The sequence below is a fragment of the Pogoniulus pusillus genome, chromosome 17, assembly GCF_015220805.1.
Source record: "Pogoniulus pusillus isolate bPogPus1 chromosome 17, bPogPus1.pri, whole genome shotgun sequence".
Lineage (NCBI taxonomy): Eukaryota > Metazoa > Chordata > Aves > Piciformes > Lybiidae > Pogoniulus > Pogoniulus pusillus.
The window spans coordinates 17,371,977-17,398,051 of NC_087280.1; the positions used below are offsets into that span (position 1 = coordinate 17,371,977).

Sequence of the window (26,075 nt, forward strand, 5' to 3'; positions counted from 1 at the left end):
AATGGGTTTAAACTGGCAGAGGGTTCATTTAGACTAGATGTTAGGACGAAGTTCTTTCCAGTGAGGGTGGTGAGACACTGGCACAGGTTGCCCAGGCAGGTTGTGGCTGCTCCCTCCCTGGAGGTGTTCAAGGCCAGGCTGGATGAGGCCTTGAGCGACCTGTTCTAGCAGGAGGTGTCCCTGCCTATGGCAGGGGGTTGGAACTGGATGGTCTTCGAGGTTCCTTCCAACCTAAACCATTCTATGATTCAATGAAAGGAGTAAGAGTCATTTCTGTCCTCCAGTCCCAGGTATGTTCATGTCCCCAGACTGGGACACTTGTCCAGGACAGTGGGAGAGTCCCCACCCCTAGAGGTATTTTAAGAGGTGTGTAGACCTAGTGCTTAGGGGTGTGGTTTAGTCATGAGGTTAACATCTGGACTCGATGATCTTAAAGGTCTTTTCCAGTACAGGCAATGCTGTGATTCTGTAGCTGATGGCACTGAGAGTGCTCTTCTCCCGCCAGCCACAGCCAGCTCTCTGCACTAATTTCATCACACTCCCTCTTTTGTGCGCCCGCCTGCGTGCGCATGCTGATGTCCTTCCAGATGGGCCCCTCTTCTTTGTGCTGCTCAATCGATGAAGAGGCTTCCTTCAGTTCTCAGACTTTTCAGAGGAGCCTTTGGAAAGCTGATCTCCGGTCACCGGCCCGGACCCCTGACCCCAGCCAGATCAGTCATCCTGATTGCCTGTGAGCTGGGAAGACAGCTTGGGAATAGCAGGGCTTTCGAGCAGCCTCTCCTTTCGGCTCAGCCGGGTGTGAATCTGCAGCAGCTCCTCTCCCCATTTCCATCAATGCCTGTCAGGGCATTGTGCAGGGATGTGATGGAGCCCTCTGCTCACCGAGCGGCTTTGGTGACCAGCAGAAAGCCTTCTGGCATCTCGCCTCGTCTGACGTGCTCACGGCACTGCCAGTCTGGCACTCACAGGAAAGTTTTCTAACAGCAGATGTCCCAAAGTGACAGATTATACTTTTTTCCCTGTTGATGGGAAGAAATAAAAGGACACTGCATATTTCAGATGGTTGACGTGCAGAGACGCTCTGTGCCTCCTCACACAGCAACTCCATCTTCCCCTTTTGTTTGAGCTTCCTGAAGAAAAAGACAAAAAGCAGCAAAACCTGGGAAAGCTGCTGGACTGAAGCTGGCTGCGCCATGCCCACATCCTCCACGTCCCAGGAGTAATGCAGTGGGTGAGGGCAGGAAGAATTTGTCGTTAATTAATGTGAAAATGGATGCCCAGCAGAGGTATCAGCTGGGATGATGCTGGGCGGCAGCTAGCTCACTGCCAGCTTCTGCTCTTCTCATCACAGCTGCCAGCATGCTCAGGGCTCACACAGGGGAGCTTGCAGGGAGGTCAGCAGCCTTGTTGGTAGGTCTGCTTGAGTGTGTTAGAGGGACTGACAGGGAGGGAAACCTCTTATTCTCATGATGCTGGGGTTTAGGTGCTGGGCATTCTGCTCACCAACTTCTCCATGCTTGGTTCCTGCTCCTTACCCAGCTTTAGAGGCATCGCCAAACCTCCATTTGTTCACTGACCCTGTTGCCTGCTCATTGTTTCAGAGTCCTATAGGTGATGGGTGGCTGAGGCTCTGACTGCATGGTGCACCCAAATGCAGCTGTAGCTCAAGGAAAATGAACTTCTCAAAGCCTGAAGCAAGTTCCCAGCTACCTGCCATGCCCATTTTGCAGAAGTTTGGTTTATTTATTTATTTTGGCCTGACTGCCTGACAGCATTACCAAGCTGCCCTGCGACCTCTGCAGAGAGGCACCTGGGGTGTCTGAGGTTCTGTCCAGCTTCAGATCCCGGTGCTCAAGTGCTCTTCATCTGTCTAAGAGGGGAGCATGGCTCACTCTGCAATCCTTCCAAGAGAGAGATGCCTTTGGCCTCAGCATGATGCTCTTGCCATCAGGTTCCTCACACCCACCTTTGCACTGCTTTCCAACCAGACTTCCTTCTCCTATCTTTTACAGCTTTTGCTCTCTTCAGTTAAATCAAGTAAATAGAATTCTTTGGGTTGCCATCCCCCTCCTCTCTGGGCAACCTGGGCCAGTGTCTCACTACCTTCATTGTAAAAAATACCTTCCTTCTGTCTAGGCTGAATCTCTCTGTTTTAGTTTAAGCCCATCATTCCTTGTCCTGTCACAACAGGCCCTGCTCAGAAGTTTGTCCCCAGCTTTCTTATCAGCCCCTTTAAGTAGTGAAAAGCCAACAGAAGTTCTTCCTGAAACCTTCTCTTCTCCAAGCTGAACAACCCAGCTCTCTCAGCCTGTCCTCATAGCAGAGGATAGGGTTTCCAGCCTTCACACCATTGCTGTAGCCTCCTCTGGCCCTGCTTCAGCAGGTCCACATTCACTGCTGTGATGAGGATTCCAGAGCTGGACACACCACTGCAGGTAGGGTCTCACCAGGGTGGAGGAGAGGCAGACAGTCCCTTCCTACTACACTTCAAATTGTCGGAGTCTAAATGCTCCTCATTGTTCCTGCGCTGCTTATGCTTGGTAAGCCTAATGCCATTCTGGCCTTGCGTGCCAGCCTACCCTGGCTGCTCCTGGGTGCCCAGATGCGCAGCGGCCGCCTGGAAATAATCCCTACATTGAGGGGGCAGAAGGAAGCTCTGCTGCTCCTTCCACACATCTGCTTAGCGCAGAGCTGCAAGTCCAGCTTTTGGATGGCGTAATCCTGCCTTCTGCCATCTGTCCTCACAAGAATCAGCTCTTGTTGACACAGTTGAGCCACACATCGGGGTCCTTCCTCCCTATGCCCCCTCCCAGCCCTGCCTTTCTCCTTCCATTTAATCAGATATGTTGAGCCTGTGGCTATCAGAGGAGCTTAGGGCTGATTCTCTAAAATCACCGTATCAGCTGAAACCATCACATTTGATATTCCATTTACAATGTTTCCAAGGAAACAAAGGCACAGGACATAAATAGATGGCTGTTAAACATTTGCTCACTCACCGTGGTCCCGATAATTTGCAAGGCAGAAATCAGAATGTTAAATCAGCAGCAATAGGAGATTTTAATATGGGAAGGCCAATATTTTGCTGCAATTAGAAGCAGGAAGGCAGGGGAAGGTTATTTATTGTTTCCACTTCCCATGTACAGGTTTTCATTTACACAAAAAGGCAGCTTCAGTTATGACCCCCAAAAAGGTGTGAGGTGCCCTTTGCATCAGCAGGGGTGCTTGGGGTTTACTCATGTGCAGTCAAGTCCTAATTCCACCTAGAATTCACTGCAGGAGAAGAAAATAGTTTATTTCTCCCTAGAAGCAGGCAGTAGATGTGGATTTTATAAGGTTTGAATCATTGCTTACAGAAAAACAGCAACCAAAAAGCTCAAAGTTGGTGTAAACCAACAAGGTGATGCTGAAGCTTGGAGTGGTTGTGGTCTCCTGAGCATTCACGCGAAGCCAGAAGCAAACCACAGTTCAAACTAACTGGGAAGGACTGGAAAAACAGATGCACAAATAGGGGTTAATGCAGAGTGGTGCATGTGTGGGGGATGCTGTGAAATAGAAGTAGTGGCAGTGGTGAGCAGGATTTTCTCCACTCAAATCGAATCATGTCATTCCAGGCTTGGTTTCTGAGGAAGGCAGCAAGCCCTGGAGAGAGCAGGGCTTTCGTTGATGGGTCCCTGTTTGTGACCAAGACAGAGCTTCTTTACTGCACAGCTACTTCAGAGTCAGTGTTTGCTGGTGGTGTAAATATATTGAGCAGTGCAGTCCTTTGGCTGGCCATGAACTTGCTCTGGTTGTACACAACCATTACTGGAGGGCTGTGCAGTGCTGAAAGGGCCAAATGTACAAGGACTCTGTCTGTCCTTGTGTTCAATAAGCCACCTGGAGAAGGTGCAGAGATGGGTACCGTGCTGGGAAACACTCTCCTTTGGGAAGCTTTTCTCTCTCCTTTAGAGATGTTCTTCACCAGGGCACCCAGTGCCTGTCTTTCTCTTAGAGGCTGAAACCAGCACCTAATCATGGTGTAGAGGTCCCTGAGACCAGCCTGGAGGAACTGTCCTGGTTGCTGCCCTGGGAGAGTGAACTTTGATGCGTCAGCATCAAAAAGATGCTAAGAAGTTTTCCAAGGAAAACCTGTGACTTGCTTGCAAGCTTTGGCTTTTGGCTCATGGTGATCTTTCTGAGAATACAGAAGCAGAAGCTGAGGCTGTCACCCTGCTGGATAAGTTAGCTAATCCCAGTGCTACCCTAAGACTGCTCTAATGTGCTATAATGCAATTAGACCATCACCAGAGGGCTTTCTGGCTGTGCTTGATTAGACTTGGCTTAGCAACTGTGTGCTGTGCCTGTATGGGTCTCACTGGAGTGTACTGGAACTAAGCCAGTTAAAGCTGATTTGGGTGTATGGATGCTCTTGTCACAGAGCTGTCTCTGCATTGTGGCTGGGATCTTCCTGCACTCAGAGCTTTACATCCTGACCTTCCCCATCCCACCCTGTGTCCCCATCTGAACCACAGACCTCATCAGTTGAGATAATCTGCCCAGTCTTAGAATCATAGAATGAATCATAGCATGGTTTAGGTTGGAAGGGACCTCAAAGATCGTCCAGTTCCAGCCCTCCACCATAGGCAGGGACACCTCCCACTTCAATGGGGTGCTCAAGGCTTCGTTATGGGATCTGGGAACAAAGCATCCATCTCCTGGACTTTTCCTTCCCCAAAAGCACCATCCCAAAAAAACTTCCTGGAAGCTTTATGTGGAAATAGAGTGATATAGGATGCACAGGAGCCATGGCATGGCTGGAGGGGAGGGAATCATACAGCCAGAGAATTGCTTTGGTTGGAAAAGACCTTTAAGATCATTGAGTCCAGCCATTGCTGGGATGTCAACTGCAGAGCACTCGGTGAGACACTTGTCCTCCTTGTGTCCCCACACAGCACTCTATCCATCTATGGGATCAACCAGACAGATGAAGCCATCTACCAGTGCATCGCCGAGAATAGCGCCGGCTCCACGCAAGCCAGCGCTCGCCTGACTGTCCTGTGGGCAGATGGGCTGCCAGGTCCCCCGCAGAGCGTGAAGGCTGAGACAGTCTCTGCCACCACCATCCAAGTGTCTTGGAGAGAGCCTCTGCAGAACACCAAGGAGATCATCGGCTACGTGCTGCACATTCGGAAGGCTGCAGGTAGGGTGCTCTATCCACTGCCCAGCAGCATGACCCCTTGGGTAAAACAGGTCTGCACCGCAGTGGGCAGCACTGCCACCCATGTTCTCCATCACCTTCCTCTTTCTGAAAGACAGATGAGGCAGTAATGCTGATGTGAGCACCGAAAGGGTGGAGAGGGTGAGGCTGCATGGTCAGGTTCTGCTGCCCACTCAGGTGTCTGACAGAGAGCATGGAAAGCAGCAGATAATGTGGGCAGGTACACGTGCACCTTAGGGATCACAGTTACCACTTGCAACATCTGTTTAGTCTCTTTACCTCATGCAAAGCCTAACACTGCCCTGTTCTCTCCTTGCACTTCAGATCCTGTAGAGATGGAGTATCAGGAGGCAGTCAGCAAGAGCACCTTCCAGCAGCTAGTGACTGATTTAGAGCCCTCGACCAGCTATAGCTTCTATATAAAGGCTTACACCTCCCGGGGTGCCAGCAAAGCCTCAGAAGTCACAGTGGTGAGCACGCTGGGAGAAGGTAAGGAACGCTTTGCGCTTGGACCCTCAGCTGCTGAAGCCCACAGTGCGTAGCAGCAGCAGCAGCACTCACCCCTACGCCCGCTCTGGAGCGCTTTGGCACATTGCCCGTGGTCTTGATGCTCCTTGTTCCTGCTCCTCCTCATCCTCTGTGACACGGTGTGAGCCTCACTTGTATTGGGGTGGGGAGTCAGCTACTGGCCTTACAGCATTGCCTGGCACAGCTGACATGTTGGCAGTGGGGGGAGTGCAAGCCTGGCTGGTCTCTGCATTGCAGCTGCTCTGGGCTTTTCCTACACTGCTTGCTAAGTGCAGATTTCCTGCTCGAGCAGCGTCTCAGCATCCTCCAGCAGCTCTGGTACTCACAACTCTTAACTCGAGCAGTGCCACACTTCTGTAAATCTGATTTTTCTCTGCTCTACTCTGGAGAAGTCACACTAGAGCTGAGCTGTCCTGATCTACAAATCCCTGCCTTGGAGCAGCCTTCTGTTTCAGTGGGAAGTTAGGGTCATCTCTAAGGCTGTTTTCCTGACTTGGCCTCCCAGTTTGGGCCACCAGGTAACTTCCCCAGTAAGAAAGTGGATGCTTTAATGCAGAACCCTTGCACACAGACGCCAGATGGCAGCCACAGCCCCAGCATGATCTGTCAGCATTTTAGGAACGTTTTTCTAGAGACCTCCTCAGCACCTCTGAATCCTGGCTCCTTTCACACAGAGAAATGAATTCCTTAGGAGCACTGAATCACTCTCACGAACACTCAGTAGTTATGAGTTTGCAGCAGAGAGGGCCTTGGGTGTGGGGATGCTGTTTAGGATCAGATGAATGGGTGTGTTGAATTACAGGGAAAGGATCCAGTTCTCATTCTCTTTTCATCCCATGCAGATGTTTACTGCAGCATTTAAGCAACGACGCCGATAAATCCTCATCCTGCTGGGTCGTTGCTCTGCACATTTATTTTCCTTGGTACTCTGCAGGGCATTGGTCACTCTTTGTGTTTGTTTTTCCTTCCAATTTAGAGACAGAAGGATGAACTAAGGCAAAACTTGAAACTCCTTGACCCAGTGTGCTGAGTTCAGCTACTGGAGCTAGAAGCCAGCCATGCTTCACAGAGCCTGGGGTTTCTGCAGAAGTCTGGGTCAAGTTGCAGAGGACTTTTTGTCATTGTTGCCTTCAGTCATGACACCAAGTTAGGCATCCAGTAATGGGCTCATAAATTCCCTGGCTCTCTGAAGTTTCAAGGCATCAGTGTCCTGTTCTGCTATCCTCTAAAACAGGCTTGCCCTGTGTAACGAGGCTTCAGCAATTAGCCTCATGTTCAGGATGGACAAGCTGACCTGGTGGCAATCACTCAATGCCTGCTTGCATTTGTCTTGTAGGAGGATAAAAAGAGATTTAAAAGGCCCTCTTCTGTCTTGGTTTGTTTGCTTTGCTTCACTTGGATGCTTGTTGCTTTCTGCTCACAGAAGAGAGAACAGGTCAGAGAGACAGGATTCGGTGGCTTTTGTCACCACATTAAGGTTTTGCTGCAGGTTTGCCTCTTCTCACAGCTAAGCCATCTCACCTCATGCCTTCCTGAGGTGCCCCAGGGAGCTGTGACTCCCATGAGCTCAGACAGCCCCCAGATCTGTGGCAGCAGCCTTGGACAGGGAAGCAATTCCTTGACATGCTGTGTCTTGGCTTTGCCATCCCATCTCAGCCTGATGCCCATGAGATGTGCACAGAGATGTGTGTGAAGCCCTTTGCTGGCAGGGCCCTTCATGCTGCCACACTGCTGTGTCCTGCCTTACATGGAAAGGACAAGGAGCCTGAATCTGGCATGCTTGGTGGAATTTGGGCAGCACTTACTGGAGTGGTCAGCAGAGACTCTGCCAGCTGGAGACTGGTCTGAGTGCAAAAGTTATGTTGGTATTATCTGGAGCAGGAATATGGTGAAAGTACTGAGACTCAGGGCTGCTTTCAACTTGTCAGAGCTGTGAAAGTGCTGAGAGAGTGCATGGCTGAAGACTGCAATGCTTTCTAGAAGCACAGCGCTTCTTCCTTTGCGCCAGTGATAGTTTGGGATGGAAAGTAGAAGGGATGATGCCACAGGGAAACTACACAAGTGAACCCTGCTCTCCACAAACCTCTCTTGCATCCTCTTTTCCCTGTCATTCTCCTTTACGCCGTGGTATTTTGAATCTCAGCCTCTCTCTGCTTCACCAAGCAGCACACACTCCTTCTCCTTGTCTTTTAATGCTTTTTAGGATTTTCTCCAGGACCTTTTGACATGTCTCTGGGGTGAAGACTGTTCCTTTAGTCATCTTCGGCTAAAGACACCTTCAAGAAGAAAGTCGAAATGACCTGGGGAAAATTCCAAACAGCACGGAAGAGGAAAACAAGTACCCCAGCCCTTAGCATGAGGGAGATGCCTCACTTATAGTAGATACTATGTCTTATGTATACTTCTGTGAAGCACCTACAGACTGCTGTGTGCACTTATATTTACACACACATGCAGATATGCTCCACCTGTATACACTTATTTGTGTAATGACATGAACAGCACCTGCATTCTGCCAGTGCATCCATTTTATCTATATTATACATATATATATATACATACTCAAACCTTGAATAAATACTATATATTCCATACATCAAAGGAGAGAGATTCTTGTGGTTTTTATTAATTGTGAGGCTTTGCACCCATAAAATAAAGCCAACTTGTCACAAATCAGGATGGCCCACATCAGCATTTCTCTGTACCCTGGCACAGTGCTGTTTCCATTTCTGTGGCATTTTCACCCATCCTTGGGAAAGTGATGCTTTAAGCAAGAGTCCAGCTTCTCAGAGCAGGGAATCCAGGCAGTTCCTGATTCTGCTCTGAAGGGAAAGGGGAGAATTTCTTTTTTAAAAGAGAGTGTTTGATTGAATTGCAAAAGCACACAGACTTGGGAGGAATGGTTCCTTCTGGTATCAATAGAATTGACTCTGGTTTGCACCCAGAAGACGTACAGCACAGCTTTCCCATCCACATCAGAATACTTCCTAGACACAAAATGTGCTTCAGCTCACGTTTGTTCCACTCTAGTAGGAGGAATCTCATAGCCTCATTGAGGATAGGTGCTCTCAGTCTTTCCTCCCAAATGCTCACAAGTCAGCAGAGACTTGTTCCTCCCTTATTACTTATTCGCAGGTCATCAGGCAAAGCCCCTGAAACCTGAAGGTGGGCATCACTTTGGGAAGAGGCAGCGTAGCCCAAGTCCTCCTCCTCCCTAGGAGAGAAGTCTTTCCTTTCCCAAAGTCTCCTTGTGGGAAAGCTTGAGCTCTCAGTGCCTGGGAAAAGGCAAGCTGCAGTGCTGTGTGCTTTGGCTTTTCCCATTAACTAGAGGAAATGCCCTTTTTAGCTCTTGTCAGTCTTACCCTGACACGGCCACGTTTCATCTGCCTCTCCCAATCACTCTCTAAGTGGCTGTGCTGAACTCTCTGCCAGAGGCCAGGTTTGCACTGCTCAGCCTTTAGAGACCCTTTGGGGAAAACAAAACAAAACAAAAAGCAGCAGCAGCAGCTCAGTGCAAGCCCATCAGTCCTTGTATTGGGAAACTTCTGAGCTTGGAATCAGGTGGGATTGGAAAAAGAGCTCTGCCTCCAAGCCTGGAGGCTGACAGAGAAGCAGAGCTGTTGTTTTGCTGGATAATTTTGCTGTAGGGTGTATCCAAGCTCACTGCATGGTAGAGCAGTGCCCAAAACCATGGGCACTGCTCTACCTCCTGGACCTCTGGGCAGGGCAGACCCCGCAGCACCTGGTGCTCTGCACCTTCTGAATGGTGCCAATGGCTTGGGAAGAGATGGAAACATTTGGCTTGAGGATGTTTTGCAGAAATGTGGTGGGGAAAAAAATCATCATCCTGCTGAGACACATCTCTGTGTTGGTGTGATCAGTGTAGGAGAAAGGGAGGGAAAGGGGAAGGAAGAGCCTTGGGGGAAATGTGGTCTTGTGTGTCCCAGCTTTGCTAGGTCTGGGGCAGAACCAGCTTTGGAAAACCTGAATGTCTGCTTCACAAGAATCAGAGAATCAGAGACAGGTTTGGATTGGAAGGGACCTTTTAAAGACCATGTACTCTAACCCTCCTGCAGTCAGCAGGGACATCTGTAGTTAGAGCAGGTTGCTCAAAGCCCCAAACAACCTGACCTGGAATGGTCCCCAGGATGGAGCATCTACCACCGCTTTAGGCAACCTGGGTCCATCATTGTAAAAAAATCTCTTCCTTCTATGCAGTCTGAATCAACCTCTTTTAGTTTAAAACATTGTTGAAAAATTTGGCTTTGGCTTACAAATGTTTGCCTCTCAGCCCAGGCTGATGGGAGAGGATGGGGCCAGGCAGCTTTCTGGGGACCTGGAGAGGCAATGGCTGTGATCACCCCTCTGCAGCACACCCTGAGAACAAAGACAGGGTTTGGGGCATTGACTGGAGCAAAAGGTGTCCTGGTGAGCCTTGATTCCAGCCTCGGTAACACTGGGCAGCAGCAGGGACATCTTCCCAGCTGGACCCATGCACCCCTAAGGCCAGGTAAGTGCCTGCCTTCCAAAGCAAGCCAGCCACAGCTCTGCAGGGGTCTCCAGCTGCTCAGGGATCTAGGACTGCTAATGAAGATGGCCCTGATCCCTCCTAAGTCCCCAGCACAGACTAACAAATATCCCTCCTAAAGCTGATGGGCAGAGCGAGCTCCCACGCACCCTGCAAGCCAGTGCAGGTACCCAGCATGCTTTTAGAGATTCTCCAGCTCCATCTTTTCTGGTTCCTTCCTTCCTGGGGGATTAATCACTCTGAAAGGTCCTCACTGCCCTCCGGGAAAGGGCAAGAAAGTGAAATTTGGGAATGCTGTTGCCAAAGTTCCTGTTCTGAGCTGAGGGGGGTGAGCATCAGATTGCAGCTGGAGTGTCAAAGTAGCCTCTTTCCTTGCAAAGGAAACCTTTGGAAGTTGCTCCAGCTCCTTAAACCAGGATCTGGTCTGATGTGATTTTTCTCAACTAGGACCTTCTTTGGTGCGGTGAACCCAGGGAAAGGCTGCTGAGGGATTTCTCATGGTGCAGGCTCAAAAAGCAGGTGCAAGCCACTGTCTTTTTCTCTCTCTTTCAGTCCCAGCCATGCCATCCCTCTTTATTAAAGTCATTAACAGCACTGCCGTCCTGGCTACCTGGGAGCCCTCCATCAAACTGGGCCAGCACGAAGGCTTCAAGCTGTACTACCGCAAGGTCCACCTCTCCCAGTACACGGGTCCAGTGCTGCTGCCCAGCAACGTCACAGCATACAACATTACCCACCTAGGTGAGTACAGTGGCAGCCTGATCCAGGTCCTCTGCTGATGCTGGTAGGCTCTGTGGTGATGGGAGAGCTCGGGTGTGTTTGTGCAGCTGCTAAGCAGGAGATGCTGCAGCTCTGCTCCAGGGCTCCCCGTGGCTTTCCCAGCAGCAGGTACTTGTTTGCAGCATCTCGTGTGTGAAATGTGTGTCCTAAATTAGCATCACTCCTGGAGGGAATGCTGAAGACTAAACCTGAAATGCTCTTCTTGTGCCTCCTTCAAAACAGACGCGTCGGTGGTGTATGAAGTCAAGCTCCTGGCCTATAACCAGCACGGGGATGGAAATTCAACTGTCCGCTTCGTGTCCTTGAGGGAAACTGTGGAGAGGACAGGTGAGGTGGGACACTGGGATTGGAGGTGGTTTATGAAAACTTTCCTGGTGGCAAGGCCAGACACATCCCCCAGACACCCATGGCTCTGCTGCATCTCACCTTTGGCCACTTGTTCGTTTGCAGCATCACAAGTAAAGGTGAAGCAAACCTTGGCAGGGCTGGGACTGCTTAGTGCTGGTAGGGTTAACTTCTCTGCCATGTGGCTTGCACCATCCCCATTGGCCAGTCCCACCTGATGGCTTTTTTACCAAGGGAACAAGGACTAACCCAATGTCCCTGTAATTGCCAGTGTTGTCCCCTAAGCCTGAGCCAGAGGTAAAGCTGTGGGCATGAACAACCCTCATACAAAAGCCAGGAGCTGCCATCCTTGGGTGAGATGTGGTGTGCTGAGCATCTCCACTCTCCTGGATACTTTAACCTTCAGTGGTGCTGGGAAAGGAGAAAGGCTGCAGAGCATGAGCACTACATTACGTGGCAGAAAGGAAGAAATCTCTGGAGGGAATCTTTAACTGATCACACCTTTCAGATTCACCTATGTGTAAAAAACATCCTGCTGCTCTTGGAAGCATTTTAAGCCTTCCAGTGGGAATATCTGCATGAAACAGTTATTACTCTTCTGTCTGTTTGGAGTAAATACTAATCTCGTTGGCATCTTCCTACTCAGACCCTCCAGTCCTATGCCTGCTGTGGTTGCCTTCCTGGGGTACCAGAAGCAGGGCAGTTGCTCTGGCAGCTGGGGTGGGGGCACTTCCACATCCTGCTTTCTTCTTCCCCAAACGTGGCTCCCAGTACTGCTCAGGCTCTAACTTTTGCTCTGGGCTCCCCAAAAGCTGAAGGAGCAGCAGTCAAATAGCACCTCTGACCCCCCTCTCCCCCTTTCTTCTGGCAGTGCTGAATCCTCCTTGCGACTGCATGAAGGACGAGCAGAACAATAAAACCTCTGCCACTGGCATCATCATTGGGATCCACATCGGCGTCACCTGCATCATATTCTGTGTCCTTTTCCTCATGTTTGGGTACAGAGGCAGGTAGGGATTGCTCACACCACTGCTCACAGGAGCTGATGGTGCCTAATGGCATGTGGGTGTTGCTGCAGGGGTCTCGCACCCACAGTGTGATCACAGAATCAACCATGTCCCTCAGCGCCACATCTACATGGCTTTTCAATCCCTCCAGGAATGGGGGCAACTCCACCACTGCTCTGGGCAAGCCTGTTCCAGAGCTTCACAACCCTTTCAGAGAAGAAATTGTTCCTCATGTCTGACCTAAACCTCCCCTGATACAACCTGAGGCCACTTCCTCTCCTTCTGTCCCTTGATACTACAGTATTCAGGCTGTTGTAGAGAGGCAGCTCTCTTCTCAGCCTCCTTTTCTGCAGGCTGAAACACCCCAGCTCCCTCAGCTGCTCCTCAGGAGACTTTTTAGACCTTCCACTAGCTTTGTTGCTCTCTGGACCTGCTGCAGCACCTGTGTTGTGGCAGGGATTCTGTGCTTTCTGTGTGCGTCTTGGGACATCCATGATGCAGTGTGCCACTGCACAGCCCAGCTCCTGCAAAGGCCATGTGCTGCTTGCAGCATGGCTCCTGCCTCCCCCCAAAGTGGGCTTCTCCAAATATACCCCATCGTCCCTGGCTGCCCTCAAGGAGCCTGGTGCTTCCCAGGACCATCACTATTTCTGCTCTGGCAAACCTTGACCCTGCTTGTAAAGCAGAATCCCTCTCTTGGCAAGGGCAAGAGAGGTGACTGTAGGAGGGGTTTAAGGTGTAAAGGAACATAGCACAGGAATGAAGCAGACCCAGCCCTGGGGGAAGGAACAGGGAAGAGGCAGCAGCTTTGCTCAGCCTCAGACTCTGTGTCTCTTTGTCAGGCTGCTGATGTGCAAAAACGTGCAGGAGCAGCTGTCAACCCCACAGATCCCCAGGAACCAGCGGAGCTCCGCTGGCCTCGTCCTGAACGGAGCCACTCGCAGGGACAGGGACGACCGGAACCTGAACGGAAAGCAGCTGGATATGAATGAGCTGGAGAGGTTATTCCCAGCATCCCCATCGCAGGAACAGCAGGAGAAGGGAATAACGGTAAGTGCAGCGGGTGGGAGCCCACCTGGGAATGCAGACACGGCTGCATGTCTAAGAGCACCAGTGCCCTGCTGCCGTCACCGCACTGTCCCCCTCTGTCTCTTCAGTCAGCTCACAGCTCGACAGCCACCCACAACGATACTCAGCTCACCACACTCCCTCTGGATGAGTTCAGCTTCATGGAGGAGCAGCCAGGCCCCCTCCCGAAAAGCCCCTGCAGTGGCAGCCCAACTGCTCCAGCTCCCAACCAAGGTCCCACCAATGAAGGATAAAACTGCCAAGACTCGAAGCCTCTTGTAGGAGTTACCAGAAACCAAACCCACGGCTGGTGACGTCTTTACGAGGAGTCGTCAATCTCAGGTCAATTGAAGATTTCTAAGGTCTGATTGTTATTTTTTTGTTTTGCTTTATTTTTTTATATATATATAAAATATATATATATATATATATATATAGATGTACACAGGCTTTTGGAAACTCTTGTGAAGTTTTATCTTTCTGACCTCTCTTGGGCCTCTTCCAACGATGGTTTTATGGAGACTGGTCACGATGGATTTTCCCCTGCGGCTGCTAAGCGAAAGACTCCTTGGCAGAGTTTGGCAAACTCTGCTGCCTCTGACAAACTGGGGACGGGGTTGAGCCTCCTTCTCTTGCGCATCCCAGACTTGGTCGTTTGTTGTTTTTTTTTTTCTCCCCTGATCAGCAGCTTTAGGACTACTTTTGGGATCTATGTTTTATTTCCAGAAGAGTGGATTTGGAGAAATCCTTTCTCACTTGACTCCAGAAGTGGCAGCCTGGGAAAGGGGCGCGTCTCCCTGGATTCCATGAGTCTGTACACTTTCGCTATTTCTCAGGATACCTTTTTTTGCTGATTGACTAAAAAATATCCAAAAAAAAAAAAAAAGAAAAAAAAAAGGAAAAAAAGAGAAGAAAAGAGGAAAAAAAAAAAAGGTGTGTGTGTGTATGTCAAAAGGATGCCTGCCTGAGGGCTACTGAAAGACTTGGACAGACAACTCGAGTGAACTCAGAACCTACCTCAACCGGAATGAATGTCTTCTGGGAAGCAGAAATACCTGCGTCTTCCTTCGACTTCAGAACACAAGTAGCATAGCACTTGGTCAGTACAAGCTTGGTCCTACCTCAGCAGTCACGCTCTGTACCTGCCACCTTGGTGGCTTTGTTGTCGTCGTTCCCATGTAAAGCACTTCCAAACCTTTGAAAGCAATGTTCTACCTCAAGCGTGATAGAAGCTCGTGTGTGTGTGTGTGTGTGCGTGCGTGTGAGAGCCTGCGTGCCCTCTTCTCTCCCCCAATTCCTGCCTCTCCCACCCAGCCCTGCAGGAAGCAGGTGCTTCACTAGTGTTATGAGCTTTACTTTAAGGTGGGGTTCTGGGGCCATGTTGTGTGGTGGAGATTTGTGTCATGGTTTTTTACTTTCAAGATTTTGGGAGCCATCACAGACATGCAGCTCCATGCCCTGTGGTTTGCTGGCACTGTTGGCTCTTGCAGGGCTGTGATGAGGGTGCTGGTGGTGGCTGCCTCTGTCCACCCTGGGTGTTTTTGGGAGTGGGGTATGCTCAGATGCCAGCGCTGAGGCCAGAGTGCCCTCCAGCCCTCTCAGTGCGCTGCTCCCAAAGGCTGATTCCTAGTAGGATGGTTTATGGCATGTGCCAGCATGAACAGCACAACACAGCTCTGGGAGGTGGGAATCTGGACATCACTGTCTTGTCCCTTCAAAGCCCACCCTGCCATCAGGAGCACCTACAAGGAAACTCTGATACAGCACTTCCAAACTCCCTTGAGATGCTACTGAGCAGCTCCCAGCTCCTCCAGCCTATTGCAGCTAGCAAATCATCCAAAGGATGAGCCGAGCTGAAAAGGTCTCACTTCCCTGGGACATATGAAGGAGGAAGACTCCTTGGTGGTGATGCAGAATGAGACCCTGCACTGAAGGATGCTGGGAGCTGCTGGCAGCCACCCCTTCCCCATGCCCAGGGTTGGCAGAGAAGCTCCTGACACCAAAGAGAGGGTTTGTGCATGACCCTCATTCCAGGGACCAACCACCAACCTGTCACCGTAGTTTTTGGCTTGTCCTAGCACGGTACAGCCGTGTGACCAGCATCCTCCATAGGGTGAGGTGGGGGCACACACAGGGGACTGGGACATTGGCCAGCCAGTGCCCAAGTCCTTTACTTGCCACATGCACTGGTGAAAGCCAGTGAATGTGAAGATTTGAACTCATATAGGCAGTGGTAAGCCAGACCCACTCCCCTGTGTGCAAGGACAAGTGATAGGAATCAGGAAAGGAAACGAGTTGAAGTTTAAGCAAGGTCGGAATTGTGTTGTTTTAAATGGTACCAGTGGGAGAGAGAGTTCCTCGTGTCAGAACTGTCCCTGTCACCTCCCCGTTTGGCAGCAGTTGTGCTACTCATAACTGTGTCAGCAATGCAGCATACAAGAGGAGGAGGCAAAGGCCAACATCTCTTCCCCTGTGCTGTGCCCTGGGCTGGGTGAGCTGTGAGCAGGACTTGTGTCTTTCCAGATCAAATCATTCAGGCTGTCCCAAGCAGATGTAATGACACTGACCTCGAGAGCAAGGAGCTCTTGAGGTTCTGTGTTTGAAGCCTCCTCCCCTTCTGCTGCGGCAGAAGGGGTAAAAATCTGTATTAAACCCTGCAAAGAGCCTCTCCCCACCCCACTAAAGAGGCTAAATGGGTCATCAGACTGATTCCTGTTCGCACCTACCATGGGGTGCTGCTCCTGCCCCACAATATTGGACCTGGAGATGGCCTGGGAAGGGACTGTGAGGAGGATGATGCCATGGCACCATCCAAGACCGGCAGCCGAACCCATCTTGGGAGCTGACCGTTGCTGGGTCTTGAAAAGGGCAGTGTGGAGGAGGAGATGCCAACCAGCTCAAATTATCAACTCACATCAAAGAAGTCCCAATCTCCTCCTGCCATCCCAGCCCATCCTGCTCCAGCCCAGCTTTTCTTTCCGCTGGGTTCCTTGTCGTGTGTGTCACGCCCACGTTCACGTTGAATTAAGTCCTGTTGCCAAAGTGAACACAGAATTTAGATTAGCTTTCAGCTCAGACTTCCTGCAGCTGTGAACATGCTATTAATTTAATATCATATTATTGTGATATTGTAATAGTAACAAGTATTTGTCACTACTTCCTTTTATTAAAGGGAAATGCTGTGCCATTTGACTAGTTGACATACGCTAGTAGGTCAAGAGTAGAGCTTTTGCTTTTGGTTAGTGTTTTGTTCTTTTAATTATGCAGAAATGTGGTGGCTCAAACCAATGCAGACTGGGTGTTGGTTTGAGGCAGCTGGAGGTGGCTGTAAATCTTTAAAGACTATTTTTTAGGTGTGTAGCTTTTCCTCTTTTTGGTTTTATTTTTTTTTTTGGGGGGGGGGGGCGGTGTTGGATGTGTGTTTCTTTTCTGCTCTTCTCAATCCATACTGTTGGGACCTAACGTAAATGGTTGCAGCAGGTCAGTCCCCAAAGGGATGAGGCTGAAGTCTGGAGATCCATCAGGACAACACAGTCTTCCCTGAATTATCAGAGTCTCCCAAGTCCATGAAAATAGGGGAAAAAACCCACAACCCTCCTTGAAATGGCTGTGGAGTACCTGTAGCTGCCACTTTACTGGAGAAGCAACATGTAACAGCCCCTCTTGCTGCTGGAGCAGGGCCAATGGCAAAGTTGTGCCAACCAAAACCTTTGGAAGTCTTCACCTGGAGTCCGTCTGGTCTTTAATCTGTCAAAGAAGAAAGAGAACAAAAAACAAGAGCTTGTGTTTGGTTTCAGCACGGGGCTCAGCTTCCAAGTCCTTGGTTCATCCAAACTGTCCTGGGGTAGACCTGTTGTGCTCAGGTAGCCATGGTGTCCTTGGGCAGACATGTTGTGCTCAGGTAGCCATGGTGTCCTGGGGTAGACCTGTTGTGCTCAGGTAGCCATGGTGTCTTTGGGCAGACCTGTTGTGCTCATGTAGCCATGGTGTCTTTGGGCAGACCTGTTGTGCTCAGGTAGCCATGGTGTCTTTGGGCAGACCTGTTGTGCTCAGGTAGCCATGGTGTCTTTGGGCAGACCTGTTGTGCTCAGGTAGCCATGGTGTCTTTGGGCAGACCTGTTGTGCTCAGGTAGCCATGGTGTCTTTGGGCAGACCTGTTGTGCTCAGGTAGCTGTGGTGTCCTTGGGTAGACCTATTGTGCTCAGGTAGCCGTGGTGTCCTTGGGTAGACCTGTTGTGCTCAGGTAGCTATGGTGTCCTGGGGTAGGACTGGAGGTCCCCATGTGTTGACAGTGGTTTGGATGCAGTTTTACAGGTCTCAGAACTGCACCTCTCAGGTCATCCATGAGCCTCTACCTGTTTTCATGGAATTAGAGACGTGTTCAGAGGCATCAGCTGCAGGCTTGGGCCAGGCTGTTAGTTGACCAGGAACACTGCTGGTCTGGGAGTGTCTCCCCATGCTGTTGGCAGTTGCTGTGGCAGCATCCCAGGATGAGCAAGCCCTCCTGAGCCTCAAGCCTGCAAACCCATTGGCCACCAAACCCACCACCTTGGGCCAGCAAAGGCACATGGTGTGCAGGAATGGGGCTGTGCCACAGCAAAGGGCTCTGGGTGTCATTTTATGTACCCAAAGCACAGGGCAGAAAGAGCCCACACTGTGGCAGGGGTCATCACCAGCGCCTTGCACCTGTGCTTGCCTGCCTGCCAGAGATCAACTAATGGCAGGCACTCCCTGCACCCTAAAACTGGTTCAGACATCTCAAACATTTGAGCAGCAGCTTTTCTTCACCTCTGTTCTTGATGAATCAGAGTTTTACCCAGAGATAAAGCCACTGGATATTGGGCAGGTGGTGGCTCCAGCACAGAGTGTTTGGGGCAGAAATCTCATCCTCTAGCATTTTTCCAGGCAGGTAATTCCACTCATCCAATTCACTGCCCTTTTTTTTGGGCAGAGCCAACAGAAAAAAAACCCAAACAACCAAACCCTCTTGCTTTTCTGGCTGTGGTGAGCTGAAATTATACAGGCATAAAGTATCCAGAAGATGATTTGTTGGTTTTTTTTGGTAACCCATAAAGGGCACAACCTGTTCTCAGAGCTCTCGTGCTTACCAGAGATGGCTGCTACCTCAGGGATAGTATCCACATCATCTTTAGTTGGACAGGGAATAGTCTGCTGCTGTGACAGGGTATTTTCACGCTGTTGGATTCAGGTATTTGTTTGTCAGCTGTATCTTTCTTCCTCAGTTTGTTAAAATGCTGATAGATGCAAGTGCTGGACCAGTTTGGGACTTTTAAAGCTTCCACCCACAATGTTACCAAGGTGGTAACAGTACACCAGTTTAGGTTGGCAAGAAAAGAGGAGAGAAGCTACAAAGCTTGATGCACCTGGAAGGGAGTGGATTTTGCTGCCTCCTCCAGGATAACCATCCCATGGCATTCCAGCAGGATTGTTCAGAGAAGTTGTAGCTGCTCCCTCCCTGGAGGTGTTCAAGGCCAGGTTGGATGAGGCCTTGAGCAACCTGTTCTAGTGGGAGGTGTCCCTGCCTATGGCATGGGTTTGGAACTGGATGAGCTCTGAGGACCCTTCCAACCCAAACCATTCTGTGCTTGTGGCTCGGTGCTGTGGCTGAGGCCTCTCTGAACTGACTGACAGCACTTAGGCATGGAAAGATCCATTAAAGAAGAAAAAGGAAATTAAAAGCTCATGAAAACGAATAGCAGCAGTGCAGAGCGTGGGGGGGGGGCTACTTAGTGACTTCATCTGTGCAAACAGTGCTTGGAAATCTATCCCTCCCCACGCTGCACACGCCAGCGCCGCTGGAAGAGCCTAACTAGCAACTCGATGCCTGCTCATTTATTTCCCTCAGCCACCAAACTGAAAAATAACCAAAACAAAAAAGGGAGTGAAAGGGAAGGTGCCTGGGCTGGAGCTGTGTGTGGGGAGAGGGTTAGGTGTGCAGCACCAGCACCCCCAGCCAACAGGAGGGGATGGCAGTAGCACTGAAACCCACAGCGAGGCTGGAAATCAGTGACAGGGCCCCAGGTTTGCTCCGAGAGCAGAGGCTGAGTTCAGCATCAGGCACCAAGAAGAGCCTGTGCACAGCACAGCCAGTCAGGGAAAAGCCTGATTTCATGGGGCCTTGCCTCAGGCTCTTACTTACAAAGCAAAGAGGGCTTTTTACTTTGATCGTATTTCCATCCTGTAGGCTTGCAACATCTTGAGGTTGTTAATAAAGTAGTAACAGAGGAGATGCTGAACCTTTGTCCCAGTCCTCTTTGGGAACCAACCAGTAAGAATAATGGTAAAACCCCAAATTACAAAGCACTTTTCTGCTGCTTATCTTCTACTTTCCTTATGTTCAACTGTCTTGATACCTGCAGTCCCACTGATCCCACCATTGTGAGCTCTGTATAAACAACAGAACAATAAAACCTTTTTGTTTGTTTGTTTGGGGCTTTTTTTTTTTTGGTTGTTGTTGTTGTTTGGGGTTTTGGTTTTGTTTTGTAGTTTGCTCTGTTTAGATTTTAGCCTGTGGCTACTTGTACAAGAAAAATAAAGCTAGAATAAGCGAGCCCGAGCGGTTCAGCCTGAGTGGTTCTTTCTTCGTGCTACTGGCAACCTGTCTCACCATGCTCAGTGTCAAAAATGTTCTCTCTCTAGTCTGAATCTCCCCACTTTTAGCTTAAAATTGTCACCCCTTGTCATGTCACAGCAGGCTCTGCTAAAAAGTCTCTCTGCAGCTTTCTTATCAGACCCTGTAAGTACTCAAAAGCTTCCAGAAGGTCAATCTGGAGCTTTCTCTTCTCCCATCTCTCTCAGCCTGGCCTGACAGCAGAGGCCTTCCAACCCTTACATTGCTGTGGCCTCCTCTGGGCTTGCTCTAGTAGGTCTGTCTGTCCTGTGCTGAGCACTCCTGAGCTGGACCCAGCACTGCAGGTGGAGTCTCAATGGAGGAGAAGAATCCCTGCCCTTTACCTGCTGCCCATGCAGCTGAGGATCATCCCAGGACGTGGCTGGGTCTGGGATGAGCACATGGTGTCAGCTCACATCCAGCTTTTCACCCAGCACCCCAAAGTCCTTCTCCACAGAGCTGCTCTCCAGCTCTTCATCCCCCAGTCTGGATTGGTATTGACTGCCCCAATCTATGCACATAACCCTCCACTCACCTTTTGTGGACCTCATGAGGTTCACAAGGGCCCACTTCTCAAGCTTGTCCAAGTCCCTCTGGACAGGTTCTGTCCCTCAGGTGAGTCATCTGCACCATTTAGCTCAGTATCATCTGCAGTCTTTCTTCAAAAAGTGAAGAAGTGCCTTGCATGCAAGGATAACTCATAGGATGGATTGTACTCGATGCTCTCAGAGGTATTTACCAACCTGGTTGATTCTGTGACTCCTGTCACAGAGGGACCAGTGTCTCCCGGTGTTAGTGGCAAAGCTCCTCCCCAGCAGCCCCAAGACAGGCAGCTTTGTGAAAACATCGATCAGCAAGCTGGCTGGAGGACCAGTCCTGTCTTCTCCTCCTGCTGCTGCTCTGGATGCCAAAGGACAGTCAAAGCAAAGGGCTGCGGGGAATAAACGAGGAAGCCTGAGCCCACCAGCACTTTCTGAGGGGGTTTTCAGTAAGCAGGTTAGCAAAGAGTCACTTCAAACAACTCCCCAAACTCTTGAAACTGCTAAATGGCAGCATGGATTGTCTAATAGACACTTAGCAATAAATACAAGCATCAAAACAGAGTCTATTTCCCAGTGGCAAGGCAAGAGGTGCAAAAGGAGATCAGAGCTCGCTCGCCCAGGAGAGATTTTTGTGTAAGTTCAGTGGAACACAGCACTTCAGACAGCAGCTGTGAAGGCAAGGTATTGTATAAAGCTTGTGGCTTGCATTAGAAAAGGACTTTTCTTGCCTTGGTGGCAACAAAAAGGAAGGCCTGACAATATTAATCTGACATCTCAGAAACGAAAGAAATAAACCCGAGCCATGCATTTCAATCACTTTGATTTGGGGGCTGCTGGAAGTATTAGCAGGCTCAGAACCCACCTTCCTGCGTGGTCAAGCCTCAGAGCTAATGAAAGAAATCTCCTTCTGCTTGTGCACATTCAAATTTCTGCTGGGAGCAGCTCACAGCAACTCTTCAGCTCCAGAGATACTAAAAAAAAAAAGGAGTATTTTCATCTCTGACTGCCTCAGGTATCGCTGGAGAAGATCTTACTGCTAATGTCCCACTTATAATCCTGTCAGCCCAGGGAGAATTTATCATAGCCCATAAAGCCCTAACTATCCAAAAGGTCATTTAGAGCTAGTGCCACTCGGGCAGCACCAGCTCGTTTGGTGCCACTCTTAGGAAGCCAAGCTAAATGCCAGCAGGGCTGCTGCTGTAAAACCTTCACTGCCACTTCCAAAAAGCAGCTTTAGCAGTCATGAGCTGGAACAGCTCCATCAGCAGCTGCAGGAAGCCCCAGAGCGCTGTGCTTGCTCTCACAGTGTGAGGCTGGAGCTGGGCTCTTCTCCTGAATTACTAATGATAGGACAAGAGGAAATGGCCTCAAGTTGCATCAGGGAGGCTTAGGTTGGGTGTTGGGAGGAAGTTCTTTACTGAGCAGGTGGTCAGGCACTGGGACAGGCTGCCCAGGGAGGTGGTGGAGTCACCATCCCTGGAGGTGTTTAAAAGGAGAGTGGGTGTGGCACTTAAGGCTATGGTCTAGGGATGATGGATACTGGGAGGAACTGGATTGGATGATCCTTGTGGTCCTTTCCAACCACAGCAATTCCTAGTGATGAGATGATGTGCTGAGGGATTTGGTTTAGTCAAGGACTTAGTGTGAAACTACTGATTGGACCCAAGGATCTTGAAGGTCTTTTCCAATCTAAGAAATTCTGTGATGTTGTGATCCCATGGACCTCCCAAACACCCCAAAATGGAGTCTGGGCACCTCAAACCACTGCAGAGCTGGTCCAGGGCGAGTTCAACCCTCAAATCTATGTCTCCAACCCCATTAGTCCCAGTTCTACCAGAGCCCACCAACACCCACTTGGCTGAACCAGAAGCCTTCTAATTTCCTGCAGGCCTATCTGACCCTGCTCTTGCCCAGAAAGCTGCTTCCTTAGTGCCAAAATAGCTAAATTAGTCTTGCTCGGCGGCGTGAAGGAGCTTGTCTTGTTTATTGAGCGATAAATATAAAGGTACAGTAACTAAATTCATCAGCCCCTAAACACAGCCGCTGGGAATGGCCATTTCCACCATCCAATCTACCATCACATGAATATTTCAGAGTCCTCTCTCCCCTGGGTCCTTGCCTTATCTCTGGAGCCTGGATATTATTTTCTGCTTTTCAGCTTTTCGGATGTATTGGAGGAAATGTCATTATTTGGACCTGGGTGGATTACAGTTGACTTTCCTAAGCCAATTTATATTGGCAAGCTGCTGTTTTTAAAAACCCCTATAAATCACTCCCATGAATTTTAATAATATAATGTAGCTTCAAACATGCTCCCTTAATACCTGACACACTCTTAACAGCCAGCAATAGCTCCTCGGGTCACGAACTCCCTTTTACCGTCACCTTCAGCCAGCACCGCAGGGGGACGAGCGATGCCTCGGCCCCGGTTTATGGAAAGAGCTGCTCCTGCCCCAAACATCTCATTGTGGGGCTTGAAGGTGAATGCTGGGCAGAAATAAAAATGCCCCTCTGCTCACACCACCCCACTGTGCTGATGGTCTCTGCCTACCCCAAGTGTAAAAGGCAAAATGAAATCTTAATTGCAGGAAGCAAGGCTTCACCGGAGTCTTTGAATGATAGAATTGTAGAATGGTAAGGGCTGGAAGAGGTCATCAAGACCAACTCCCCCTGCCAAACCAGGATCACCTAGGACAGGACACACAGGGTCTTGAAAGTCTCCACAGAGGGAGACTCCATAACCTCTCCGAGCAGCCTGTTCCAGTGCTCCAGGATCCCTACAGTAAAGAAGCTTTTCCTGGTGTTGAGGTAGAACTTCCTGTGTTCCAGTGTGCATTCAGTGCTCCTCGTCCCATCACAGGACAGCAGTGAAAAGAGACTGAGCCCTTCTTCTTGACACTCACCCTTCAGATATTTACAGACATTAGTAAGATCCCCTCTCAGGCTTCTCTTCTTCAGAATAAACACTCTCAGGTCTCTCAGCCTCACTCTGAGGTAGTGATAGGACTAGGGGGAGTGGAACAAAGCTAGAAATGGGTAGATTCAGACTGGATGTTAGGAAGTTCTTACCATGAGGGTGGTGAGACCCTGGAACAGGTTGCCCAGGGAGATGGCTGAATCCCTGTCCCTGAAGGTGCTTAAGGCCAGGCGGGATAAGGCTCTAGACAGCCTGATCTAATATGAGGTGTCCCTGCCCATGGCAGGGGAGTTGGAACTAGATGATCCTTGTGGTCCTTTCCAAGCCTGACTGATTCTACAATTCTGGTTGGAAAAGACCATTGAAGTCATCAAATCTAACCAGTACCTAACTCTACCAAGTCTAGAAGCACCAGAGGACAGGAATAGGGGTGCTGGATTCAGGCCTGTGCTGAGCATGTGCGAATCCAACATAGCTGCCAACCCATCACGAAGGCATGTCCCTTTGCAGATGGGTCTGAAGCTGTGTATCTCTGGCTTGCATCTGGAATAGTGTGGCCAGGTCTAGAGCAAGGATTGTCCCCCTGTACTCAGCACTGGTGAGGTCACACCCCCATTACTGCATTCAGCTTTGGGCCACTCACTACTTCTTGTAGTGGCACTGAGGTGCTGGAGCAGGTCCAGAGAAGGGCAAAGCAGCTGGTGAAAGGTCTAAAGCACAAGTCTTGTGAGGAGTGGCTGAGGGACCTGGGCTTGTTCAGCCTGGAGAAAAGGATCAAATCCATCCTCCCCAGGGAAGATACTCCACAGGTGCTCTCCTGGCCCTGCATCACCCCATGAGCCCCAAACACATCTTGAGACAGCCCCCATCCTCTGCAGGGTGTCAGGTACCAGTCACAACAGGGCCACTGCTGGCAGTAATACATTCAGGGCCATTTCATTAATTCCTTTACCTGAAACTTTGTTTGGAAGATCAGGAATTTCCTCCATCCTTGCCAAGACCTTGTCCCCGAGGCAGCGGTGGGATCCAGCATTTGGGGTGAGACCTTGAAAGATGGCAGTGCAGAAATTGCTGGGATTAGGACTATTTTCTGATAGCTTTCTTAATAAAGAGTGGGGTGTGAGCCCAAGCCAGGATTCAGGGCTAAGGCATCCAGAAACTCCCCCTGGCACAGATCATAGAATCACAGAATCAACCAGGTTGGAAGAGACCTCCAAGCTCATCCAGTCCAACCTAGCACCCAGCCCTAGCCAATCAACTAGATCATGGCACTAAGTGCCTCATGCAGGCTCTTCTTGAACACCACCAGGGATGGTGGCACTACCTCCCTGGGCAGCCCATTCCAAGGGCAAATAACTCTCTCTGGGAAGAACTTCCTAACATCCAGCTTAGACCTCCCTTAGCACAACTTGAGACTGTGTTCCCTTGCTCTGTTGCTGGTTGCCTGGCAGAAGAGACCAATCCCCACGTGGCTACAGCCTCCCCTCAGGTAGTTGTAGACAGCAACGAGGTCACCCCTAATCACCTACGGACTTACTCTGATGAGCTCTGTGCTCCTCTTATGCAAATTACATCCATTTTCTTCACGTCCCTGCCGCAGTGACTCTAAGGTGTCTGCCGGCTACCGGCAGGTGTCCACCTATCACGGAGAGAGGTCTCCTGGTGTGACAACAAAGGCTTAAGAGAGATGGGGAATAAAAACCAGGACAGAAAGGAGATCATGGGAGACTTTCTTCAAGGAACCAGATTATGGAGCATCTCCCACTGTTCCTCTGGAGGAGCTGATGATAGGATTTGATGTCCTAATGATGGCATTGGTGATGAGGTTTGATGTCCCAGTGATGGCACTGGTGATGTCCCCACTGGAGGGTAGACTTTGCTTGTCCAAGTTGTCTGGAAATATAACAAAACAATATGCACATCTACAAGAAAGAGGATCATTGAGGGATGGATTAATTGCAGGCAGGGAAACAAAATAATGAACCGGACTTAATGGTTCTGGCTTCTGAAGGCACCGAGGGCTCCCCAGAAGCAGGGTGGGGGCAGAGAGGAGCAGGCACCTTCCCAGACCTTCCTACTGCTTGCTCGGCTGCAGCCAGCACTGCCAAGCCTAGAAGCAATCCCTGGTTTAACGCTGTTAGGAGTCGAGGACGAAAATGCAGTTAGTGCAAGGAGCAGAGGAGCTTTTGCAAGGCTTTGGCTGGGATGATTTACCCTGCCCAGGTTGTCACGTTCATCATTAATCCATTTTCCCTCTTTTCTGCAACTTAACCTGCGCCAAGCCGATGTGGTAAGTGCAGTAAGTGCCTGGCTTTGCAAGAATAAATTGCGGCTTCAGAAATGCTATTTTGCTCCCCTGCTCCATTTGCAAGTGAAATGATGCCAATTGCTTTGTTCAAAAGGGTTTGGGTTGGGTTGTGGTTTTTTTGTCTGAATCCAGGGGGAACAATGCCATCCTCCAGATCGGTGGGGCTGGGTTGCTGAGGCGGGGTGTGTGTGTGTGTGTGTGTGTGTGTGTGTGTGTGTGTG

General features: G+C 50.0%; 1 protein-coding gene and 1 long non-coding RNA gene across 7 annotated transcripts in view; one reads left to right on the forward strand and one right to left on the reverse strand.

The window, feature by feature from the left end:
• The window catches only part of IGDCC3 (immunoglobulin superfamily DCC subclass member 3), a 121,459-nt gene extending 106,772 nt beyond the window's left edge, over nucleotides 1-14,687 (forward strand). For both annotated transcript variants that reach the window (XM_064157958.1, XM_064157957.1), the window contains exons 8-14: nucleotides 4,935-5,182; nucleotides 5,525-5,689; nucleotides 10,809-10,997; nucleotides 11,259-11,363; nucleotides 12,253-12,391; nucleotides 13,231-13,438; nucleotides 13,546-14,687. In XM_064157958.1, the coding sequence (XP_064014028.1) occupies nucleotides 4,935-5,182; nucleotides 5,525-5,689; nucleotides 10,809-10,997; nucleotides 11,259-11,363; nucleotides 12,253-12,391; nucleotides 13,231-13,438; nucleotides 13,546-13,710 (1,219 nt within the window). In that variant the 3' untranslated portion in view covers nucleotides 13,711-14,687. The remainder of the gene's footprint in view (nucleotides 1-4,934; nucleotides 5,183-5,524; nucleotides 5,690-10,808; nucleotides 10,998-11,258; nucleotides 11,364-12,252; nucleotides 12,392-13,230; nucleotides 13,439-13,545) is intronic.
• LOC135183114 (uncharacterized) overlaps nucleotides 11,264-26,075 on the reverse strand; it is a 46,618-nt gene continuing 31,806 nt past the window's right edge. For 2 of the 5 annotated variants that reach the window (XR_010305411.1, XR_010305408.1), the window contains exons 3-9: nucleotides 25,084-25,439; nucleotides 24,499-24,591; nucleotides 21,492-21,600; nucleotides 20,831-21,018; nucleotides 17,075-17,203; nucleotides 16,371-16,487; nucleotides 14,226-14,314 (exon numbers count right to left, since the gene is read on the reverse strand). This is a non-coding gene — a long non-coding RNA (uncharacterized LOC135183114). Of the gene's footprint in view, nucleotides 11,349-14,225; nucleotides 14,315-16,182; nucleotides 16,488-17,074; nucleotides 17,204-20,830; nucleotides 21,019-21,491; nucleotides 21,601-24,498; nucleotides 24,592-25,083; nucleotides 25,440-26,075 lie in introns of those variants that run through there. The other 3 variants (XR_010305410.1, XR_010305409.1, XR_010305412.1) reach the window with 3 other exon arrangements.